This window comes from Scyliorhinus canicula, chromosome 2, assembly GCF_902713615.1.
Source record: "Scyliorhinus canicula chromosome 2, sScyCan1.1, whole genome shotgun sequence".
Classification (NCBI taxonomy): domain Eukaryota; kingdom Metazoa; phylum Chordata; class Chondrichthyes; order Carcharhiniformes; family Scyliorhinidae; genus Scyliorhinus; species Scyliorhinus canicula.
In genome coordinates, this window is record NC_052147.1 from 88988751 (window position 1) to 88999618 (window position 10868).

General features: G+C 43.4%; 1 protein-coding gene across 9 annotated transcripts in view; it reads left to right on the top strand.

The window, feature by feature from the left end:
* LOC119955765 (coiled-coil domain-containing protein 9B-like) overlaps positions 1 to 7490 on the top strand; it is a 402308-nt gene extending 394818 nt beyond the window's left edge. For all 9 annotated transcript variants that reach the window (XM_038782328.1, XM_038782341.1, XM_038782317.1 and 6 more), the window contains one exon: positions 5442 to 7490. In XM_038782328.1, the coding sequence (XP_038638256.1) occupies positions 5442 to 5456 (15 nt within the window). In that variant the 3' untranslated portion in view covers positions 5457 to 7490. The remainder of the gene's footprint in view (positions 1 to 5441) is intronic.
* The last annotated feature ends 3378 nt before the right edge of the window (positions 7491 to 10868 follow it).

A 10868-nucleotide genomic window follows, 5' to 3' on the forward strand; every position in this document is an offset into this window, starting at 1 on the left:
GATAAGAAGGTGGCAGATATCTTTAAAGAATTTACTTGTGTGGGTAAAGTTTACTCATGTGTACCAGGAGAAGCAGGTAAAGAAGTCACAATTTTAAGAGATACAGGAGCTAGTCAATCTTTGATGGTAAGAGATAAGGAATTCTGTAGTTTGGGAGGAATATTGCCAGAAAAGGTGGTAATATGTGGAATTCAGGGTGAGAAGAGTCGTGTTCCATTATATAAGGTAATGTTTGAAAGTCTAATGAAGAGTGGTGAAGTGGTAGAAGGAGTAATAGAGAAACTACCTTGTCCAGGAATACAGTTTATCTTGGGTAATGATATAGCTGGATCGCAGGTGGGAGTGATGTCGACTGTGGTTGATAAACCAGTGGAAAATCAGACAACTGGAGTGTTGAAAGACGAATATCCTGGGATTTTTCCGGATTGTGTAGTAACGAGATCGCAAAGTCACAGGTTAAGTCAAGAGGAGAAATCAAATAGTGACGGTGAAGTTGAAGTTCAATTATCAGGTTCATGCACTGTGGATTCTATGATTCTAATTATAACGATTTTTGATCAGATGGTTGAAAAGAGCAAGAACAGATGGAAGATGAGGCGGATATTTTAGTTCAGGGAAATTGGCGGAGTTACAACAGAAAGACACCCTTTTTATTTCTGTATATCAGAAAGCACACACACAGGAGGAATCTGAGTATATACCAGAATGGTATGACCGTAAAAGTGATGTCTTGATGAGAAAATGGAGACCTTCACACATGCAGGCAGATGAAATGTGGGCAGGAGTTCATCAAGTGGTATTGTCGGAGGGGCATAGAAAGGAGGTGTTACGAGTAGCATTTGAGGTACCAGTGGGAGGTCATTTGGGTGTAAGGAAAACTCAACCTAAAACACAAAAACATTTTTATTGGCCTGGACTACATAAAGATGTAGTTACATTTTGTCGATCATGTCACACATGTCAAGTGATAGGGAAACCTCAAGCAATGATAAAACCAGCGCCCTTAATACCCATTCCAGCATTTGAGGAACCTTTTAAAAGTGTCTTAATTGATTGCGTAGGACTGCTTCCTAAAACAAAAAGTGGGAATCAATATATTTTGACTATAATGGGCATGTCTACTAAGTTTCCAGAGGCCATTCTAGTACACAATATTACAGCTAGAAAGATTGTGGAGGAGTTACTTAAATCCTTTACTAGATATGGACTATCCAAAGAAATACAATCGGATCAAGGATCAAATTTTACCTCCAGGTTATTCAAAGGATAGCTTAGAAATAAAACAATTTAAATCAACTGCGTACCATCCAGAATCGCAGGGAGCATTAGAAAGGTGGCATCAGACATTAAAGACAATGGTGAGGGCTTATTGTCAAGATTATCCAGAGGATTGGGATAAAGGAATTCCATTTGTACTGTTTGCAATTAGGGATGCACCCACTGAGTCAACCAAATTCAGTCCTTTTGAATTAATTTTTGGTCATGAGGTAAGAGGACCACTTAAATTGATTACGGAAAAATTGGTGAGTGAGCAGTCGGAACTTAGATTATTGGATTACGTGTCAAATTTTAGGGAATGATTAAATACAGCAGGGGAATTGGCTAGACAATATTTAACGGTTGCACAACATGTGATGAAACGGGTAGCGGGCAAAAAGCAAATGTTCGTAGTTTTACCAGTGCAGATAAAATTTTAGTATTGTTACCAGTGGTAGGTGAACCTTTAAAAAGCAAGGTTTTATGGACCTGATCAAATTACGTGAGGTGAATTATCTGGCAAGAACGCCAAATAGAAGCATTGCTTGAGGTTTCCCTATCACTTGAATATGTCATGTGAATATGCTTAAAAGGTACTTTTAAGTATAAAAGGAGGAGGTTTTAATGATTCTAACTCAGTGACCAACCAAGTCCAGATGACTTTGAATTTGACATCCCTCAAATTAAATTGGAAAATGAGGATGTTCTTAAAAATTGGGATAAATTGTTACTTTCCAGAGAAAAAAACGAACTGACCTGAAAGAGTTATTGATATCACATGGGCAAGTTTGTGGAGATAAATTGGGAAGTACTAAAATGGCTATGCATGATGTAGATGTGGGAAATGCTGTTCCAATTAAACAACATCCATGTAGACTTCATCCTTTAAAATTGGCACAGATTAACAAGGAAATTGAATGTTTGCTTAAAAATGGCATAATTGTTCGCTTCTTGGCCTTTTGGCTAAGATGAGCGTGGAATCAGGTGTAATGCCTGGATCTGGTATCAGGTGTAATGCCTGGATCGGGTATGTCTCTCTTGTGGAGACCATGAATTGGATTCAATTTGATTTGGATTTTGGAGCTGGCAAGGAGCTGGATTAGGGGTTCGCCCCTGTCCATACTCTGAGCTCTGGGCTTTATAACTCTGATAAAGTAATGGATTTAAAAAAAAAAAATTAATCTTAAAAATGGCATAATTGAAGTGGGTTGCAGCCAATGGAGCTCACCCATAGTGATGATACCAGAACCGGACGGTACCCAACGGTTGTGTGTGGACTATAAAAAGGTTTATGCAGTTACAAGAATGGACTCTTATCCTATTCCACGTTTGGAGGATTGCATTGAGAAGGTGGGACAATCAGCTTTTATTTCCAAACTGGATTTACTTGAAGGGTACTGGCAGGTACCTTTATCCGAAAGGGCGAAGGAGATTTCAGCTTTTGTGACTCCAGATGGTATATACTAATTCAAAGTTATGCCATTTGGCATGAAAAACGCCCCAGCCACATTTCAACGGTTAACTAACAAAGTTGTTTCAGGATTACCCAATTGTGCGGTATACATCGACGATCTGGTAATTTTCAGTCAGACATGGAATGAACATTTAAATCATCTGATGGAGTTATTTGATCGACTTCAGGAGGTGGGTTTGGTGGTAAACCTAGCCAAAAGTGAATTTGGAAAAGCCCAAGTCACTTTCCTTGGCCATACAATCGGACAGGGTCGAATGGTCCCATAGGATGTGAAAACAAAAGTTATTGGGGAGTTTCCAGTACCCTCGTCACAAAGGGAAATAATGCGATTTCTTGGCATGAGTGGATTTTACTGGACATTTGTGCCGAATTTTAGCAGTGTGGTTGCTCCACTGACGGAGTTGCTAAAGAGGCATAGCAAATTTCAGTGGACAGCGGAGTATCAACAGGCATTTGACGACCTGAAGGCTGTGTTAACCACTGCCCCTGTGTTGGCCATCCCAAATTATACAAAACCATTCAAAGTGGTTGTTGATGCGAGGGATGTGGGCGTAGGTGCGGTGCTTTTACAATAAGACGCCGAGAAATACCAAACTGAAGATGGAAAATTAAATAAGCACCGATTGAAAAGGAGACTTTGAGCTTGGTGCTGGCTTTACAACATTCTCAAATCTCTTACAGCAATCAGTCTGACACAATTATATATACTGATCATAATCCATTAACGTTTTTGGAGCGATTCCAGAATAACAATGCAAGACTGTTTCGATGGAGTTTATTGTTACAGCCATTTCATTTAAAAATAATACATGTGGCAGGACGAGAAAACGTGACAACCGATGCCATGTCATGAATGGGATGAAGAGAAGCCGGTTCGGTGGAGGAAGAACTATAATGAACTATGCTATTATAAATGTTTGCGTCTTTTGTTTTGTACAAAAAACATATTTACTGTCAATATTTCTTAAAGGAAAGTGAAAAGGTGAAAAATGAAACCATCTTGAAGTTGATGCTTTATTTTTTTTCTTGAGGGAGGTGTCGTGTGAGAGTCCCTTTAAGAAAAGTGTGTTTTATCAAATGGCTGCAGTGATGTCATTGTGTGGGTGGAGCTGGATTCTGCTTTTTACTTTCGTTTTGAGCTGGTCGCCCTTTTTGGCTCTGTGATTTAGTTTCGCTTTCAGTTGGAGAGCTGCATTCAAACCAAGCAGATGTATACTGGACTCTCGCTGTATGTTAAACAAGGTGTTTAGATCACTTGATAATTTAAAAGTGATAACTGTTCTCTGTAGAGAATTCATACCTACTGTCTTTGTTAAAAAGTGTTTTGGCTTATGGATGTTGTTAGGAAAGTTACTAAGGGTTACCTACAGAGTACTGTATCTTTTTGGGGCGTTATCAGTGTTGGTAATAGATAAGATGTTTACTGTGGGTTTATAAAATGTTAACTGGATTCATAGAATAAACATTGTTTTGCTTTAAAAATACTTTAGATCTCTTGCATCACACCTGTAAAGTGGGCCCTTGTGCTCCCCATAACCAAAATCTATTCAAAGTTGTGGGTCAGGTGAACTCCACGATATACTTTGGTGTGCTCTAAACCCTGGTCCATGACACCAGCCACACACTATCTGAATTGGAAATATAGAGCGGAATCAAACGGCCACGCTGTGCCTGAAAAGTAGCGCACCGCGATACAACATGGCCAATAGAAGCCCAGATGGCGCCGGCAGGGGCACTGCCAGGTTAACAGTTTGTCACTGCCAAGGTGCCGAACTGTCATTTTTCATGCGACGATCAGGCTAGGGGTGCGCTGCGTGGGTGTTAAGGGGACCCGGGGACCCCTCATAATGATTTGTGGCTTGGAGGAGGTGGTCACACCGGGGGCTCCAGCAATCGGAGCTCCTCAGTTCACAAAACGGGCCTCTGTGCTGCCTCGGCTGCGTGTGGCCTCCTATCTAACCTGAGTGAAGTTTAATAGTGTTGCGTTTCTTGGCTCAGTATGCGCTCGCTATGGGACCTTATTCCCATTTAGTTAAATTGTGCCCATACTGTTCCTTCACTGTCGCTGGGTCAAAACATCTCCCAGTTGTACCTGCACCACATGGACTGTAACAGTTCAAGAAGGTGCTCACCACCTTTGAGGCAATTTGGGATGGAAACAAATTGCTCACAATTCACAAAAAAAATCCCACCTTGCTAATGCGATCACACCATGTGCATGTCATAAGTTACTGAAGCTTTACCACAGAATTATCTTGCAAGTGATGTGATAGAACATAGAACAGTACAGCACAGAACAGGCCCTTCGGCCCTCGATGTTGTGCCGAGCAATGATCACCCTACTCAAACCCACGTATCCACCCTATACCCGTAACCCAACAACCCCTCCCCCCTTAAACCTTACTTTTAGGACACTATGGGCAATTTAGCATGGCCAATCCACCTAACCCGCACATCTTTGGACTGTGGGAGGAAACCGGAGCACCCGGAGGAAACCCACGCACACACGGGGAGGACGTGCAGACTCCGCACAGACAGTGACCCAGCTGGGAACTGAACCTGGGACCCTGGAGCTGTGAAGCATTTATGCTAACCACCATGCTACCGTGCTGCCGTGCAACTCATGATCTCATGAGTTGCTAATAAAATAGTGTTTTAAGAAACATAACTTGGGAATTAATGTTTGCTTGTCTGTGCTTTTCTTTTCCAGATTGAAGAAAACTGAAGTAAATGCCAAACTGATGGTATTATATAATCAAGATATCAAGATTCTCTGTTTCTTGAGTGCACTTCTCACATCAGTAATTTATTGAAAGTATCTCTCTTGCAGTGCATAAGCTACAGGCTTCATAGTATACAAATAACATGCAAATTAGAAACTTTATACTAACTGAGGCCACAACGTGTTTATTAATTACTAACCAAAACTGCGATATATATTTTACTTAATTTGTTTTTCTATATTTTATTGGTTGCAATTACAAATATTTAAGCACTTTATTTCTACTATATAATTAATTTTATTCGCATTTTGTGAGAATGCGGTGTATTTGAGGTGCTGGTTGCAGAGTAGGTGCAATAGGAAATGCGTTCGACTTTAGAATAAAATTGGTGTCTGAATGTGATTTAAGTTAGGACACTGGGTTTAACATGCATATTTTCAAATTTTTGGCCTCTTTAGAGGCACACAAAAATGCCTCTGGACAACACTGATATGAATCGTGATACGCAATGCTGTTGTATTTATGGTTTGTCAACAAAATTGGTTTAGAACACTGTAAATTTGTCCTTGGGAGAAAATACAGAACAAAACATTTATTGTGCATTGATCTGACAGGCATAATGTAAAAAAAGCCAATTTAAGTGCTCTTCAGATAGATAGAAAATAAACAGACTCTTACAAGATCACGGTAAATTTAGCATAGGCTAATCTGAGTCTAGTTTCCAGTCGGCCATGCTCAAATCTGACTCACATTTGTGACAAATTTGCCAGTTTAGTTCAGACAGGCAAGTGTGTGTTGGGAAATGAAATAGCTCTATACTAGGAGAGCAAAGTCTTTAGAAGTCGGAGCTGGTAATGCACTGGCAAGGCAGCCTAAAGAGGATTGGTGCACTGAATATGATTCCTCCATTATATCTAACTTAAGAGTGTTCTTCCTCCTTACCTTTTCATGTGGCAGACCACCACCCTCTGTTTTTAAGTCCTTCTTCCAAGTTTACAATCACATGCATTTTAAGGAAGAAAGCAATGACATCTGAAGCAACAGTTGCATTGATGTAATCTATCCAGTTGCTTCATCATAACCAGTAGTGTTGTGACCAAGCTGCAGGTTACATCTGTTAAGTTTGTGTGTTGAATACATTAACATTATTAATGTGATGTGCAGCACAGCAACTTTTGGTACAAAACCACACAGATTTAAATGTTAGAGTAAGAAATACCAGAATTGACCAGAGCTATCACGAACTGAAAACTCTCAAATTCTCAACAGTACGAACCGCTGAAGTCTCTTCCTTCCAGCTGGAATTGGTCCCTTGAAGGTAGCTTGTAAACCGATCGAGCCATTTCTAGTTCAGAATGCTGGGAAAATTGCAGTGAGGTCAAGATGCAACCTCTCAAAGCAATTGTGAATTAGACTTCAAAATACAAGATGTGGTCATTGTTAGAAATTGAAAATGTTTGCATTCACAGCATTTTGCTCCTCACCTTGGTGAGTGAAGAAGACCATTTTAAAAATAAGTGAGCTTTTGTGTGGGTACAGTGAGTTGGTGAAGATATTTAGGGACTGCAATCATGCAGAATTTCCAGCCTTCATCTAGAATTATCATTCTTTAAAAACAGACTAAATTGATCTAAGTGATCCAGTTCCATATTGAAGGTTGGATTGAGAGTGGAGCCATTAATGCTGTGTGGGAGAGGGAGTGCGAGAATGTTTTTAGATTCAGTAATGGGCTAAAACATTTATTTGGTTCAGTGTTTTGTTTACACATTTCGGCAGTGTGTATTGTTTGATTATTTATTTGCATTTACAGTTGAATTCATATTTTTGTTACTCATGTCATGTAACCAACAATTAGGATAAAGTGAGTCCAGGGAAACCACTTGTTACTACATGCTAGAGCATTGGTTGCAGTTATATATTTAAAACGATTAATATCTGTGGAAGCCTTAGACTGGATTGAAAGTTAGAATAGTTTATTTTGAAAGCTGATTTAAAATTCCATGTAATTATTAAAACAAAAATGTATTGTGTTTAAAGGGTGTCTGGCAGAGTTTTTCTTTTCATTGTTGAATGCTTCATACAGATCTGAATAACTAAACAAACTTGTTCTAAAATGTTAAAATAAAGTTAATCTGTAGACACTGGCATCGCATTGGTCCAGATGCAGTGTATCAAAGATGTGCTCACAGTTACTCTTGCAATCAGGCACCAAGATGCAAAATGGAAGCTAAGCACTGAAAACACCGAATAAGAAAACATATATAACAAGTTGCCTTCTCGTGTTCAGCTGTCTCTGATGAGGTCTGGATACAGGTTATTTGTCCATTTGCAAATGTTGGCTTGTGACAATAGTCAAGTCTTTGAATTTGAAACAAAAATGATAAGTGAATAAAATCTGTTATTAAGATTGGTCTTTTCTATCAAAGTTGGTGACACTGTAACTGTCTTATACATCTGGTTGTTACAGTAAGGATTTATTAAGTGTTTGAGTGCCAGGAAATAAATATTGCTGTGGATAATCTATCCAATCTTCCACGCTAATACATAATGCATGTTGTGAAGTTTGTCTGCTTTAATAAATGTAATTCTTTTCAGTTTGTGAAATGCTGGATAATGTGGGTTATTTTTGCAAAAAATACTTATGACTTGAATGGACCAAACTATTGATGTTTGCCAGGGCCAGTTCTAGGTGTCCCTCAGCAAACAACATAACGAATTGAATTTAATGGATTACTGAATTTATCTATATTTCCTCATCCAGTTAGAGCTCTGAATTATATAATCCTGATGTAAGCACAAATGTTTCCCAATGGTGTTTATGTTGGTTTATTAACTTGAGGAAGCCAGCGGTAGTGAACAAAGATTTGTTGAACTATTTCCAATTGAACTATATACAGTTTTCTGCCCACGACAATGGCCGCGATTCTCCGGAAAAAATTCTAAGTTAATTTGTGGCGGGTTTTTCAGGCAGTCTCCCGCTGGATCTGCCGGTGAGTTCCCCACTGCTATTCAATGGCACTTGGTCATTTTTGGGGCCCTGGAGAATTTCTCACCAGTCTAGCCCACACTTAGAAACCTTTTGGAAGAATCGTGCCCTAAGTGTGGTAGCGAGCGGGAGCTTCCCGGCGCTCGGCACAGCGACGCCGCTATCGTAATTCAACGTTAATTGGTCCACTTAATGAGGCCTCATGGGCTTCCCGTCCCGAATGCCTGCTCGCCAGCTGATTCTCCGGGACCGCGCCACCAGCCTCCCCCTAACAAAGTCGAGCAGCACTTAGGCTGCATTTGCTCAGCCAACCCCAGCTAGCTCGCAACAATGGCGTCGAAGAGTTCGGCCCTAAGATTCGGGGATGCTGACCTGGGGAGACTGTTAGACGCCATGGAGGCCAGGAGGGGTGTCCTTTTCCCCCGAGGGTCCAGGAGGGTCAGCTATAGGGCAGCCAGTGTTGCCTGGGATGAAGTGGCGTGTGGTGAATATATTCACCTAATGCATGTAAGATACTGTAACCTATGACCTGGAAGTGGTGATACGAGCTGCTTCCACGTACTGTACTGTAACCCTGGTGGGCTCCGCCTCTGCCTCCACCCTCATCGGGGCCATATATAAGCCGGCCGCCTGTGGGCGGCATTCATCTGTACAACCGACTCTGGCTAGGCACGTTCATGATTAATAAAGCCTAATGTTCACTCGCTCTCTCTGCCTCTCGGTGAATTGAAGGTATATCATGGCGGCAGCTGTCAGCTCGAGGAGTGTGACCAGGAGGACTGGCCTTCAGTATCGAAAAAAGGTAAACGGCCTATACCGGGCAGCACAAGTGAGTAGACAGCAACGCCATGCCCTGAGGCAGCATACACCCCCATGCGACCCCCAACCCTCGCTCAAACCACTCACCCGTCAACCCTCTGAGCCCAACCCTCCCTTCACACACCTCTTCACAGCACTGTGAACCATGCGTGTGGCTAACGATGCCCTCTCTGTGTCTCCTCAGGAAATGCTCTCCCATAATCATCGGTAGAGGGTCCAAACTGGCGGTGGGGTGCCAGACATAAGAATCCTCAGTTCCTTCGAGGAGGGGCAGCACGGTGGCGCAGTGGGTTAGCCCTGCAGCCTCACGGTGCCGAGGTTCCAGGTTCGATCTCGGCTCTGAGTCACTATCCGTGTGGAGTCTCCCCATGTTTGCATGGGTTATGCCCCCACAACCCAAAGATGTGCAGCTAGGTGCATTGGCCACGCTAAATTGCCCCTTAATTGGAAAAAATTAATTGGGTACTCTAAATTTAAAAAAAGTTCCTTTAAGGCGCGTGGCCAGGAAGTGACTGGGGTGCCGAGGACACAGTGGTCACCCACACTGAGACTGGCAGATGCCGCAGAGGTGAGGAACCACAGGGCTCCACCTGGAGGACCTGTCAACCGTGAGCAGTGATTGCCTCACTGACTGACCCATCCCTCCCACTGACCGCATGTTCATTCTCCTGCAGGTTCTCCAGCCGACGCCGCTGGTCCATCCCGCGCGGCACCCTCTCCAGCCTCCCAGGAGACCACCTTGGAGGAGAGCTCCGAGGATGCAACTGTTATAGCCGCGGCACAGCTGTCATCCTCACCCTCCACCAGCGCAGATACACACCTCAGTGGGACATGTTAGTGGTCAGGCTTCTGGGGCACAATCTGGTGATCACCACACTGCTGCTGATGCGCATTCGGTGGAGGCAGGAACCCCCAGGCAAGACAGCAGTTGGTGGTCTGCTGGATCCCAGGACCCAGCTGGGTCCCATCCTGATGCTGATCCTATGGTATCCGAATTGAGAAGATAGGGAGCAGCCGGGACATTCAGAGGGAGATGTCAGCGTCACTCCAGCAGATCCAGAGCCGTTGGAGGAGTCCCAGAGGCTATGGGTGCGAGAGATGTCGCCGGCAACGCGTGGCACTGAGGCTAACAATACTAGGATGGTGACCGCAGTGGGGAGCCTGATGCACAGTGTCAGCACCATCAGTGAAGGTGTCCAAGGTATCGCGCAGTCGGTGACAGCCATGGCTGAGGGTCTCGGCAGAATGTCCGACTCGCTGGCGGATGTCACCCAGTACCAGGCTGATCTTGATGAGGTTCAGTGGGACATGTCCCGCTCTCAGATGGGCATTACCAAAGCGGTGCAGAGCATGTCCCATTCACTGAGGGGCATGGCTGAGGGCGTCGACACGATGGACCATGGGGAACCGTCAGGGCTGGCAGAGCTAGATGATGCAGGGGCAGCCGGACCTGGAACCAGCTGCCCCTCCATCCCACGGTGAACCCCAGGGCCCTATCGGCACCGGGCAGGAGGAGGAGGCGCTGAGTGGCGACAGTCCCTCAAGTTCCACCCCTCTGATGAGGCCGCGTCTCAACGTGAACACGTGGGTCAGGGTGGCACGACAGTGC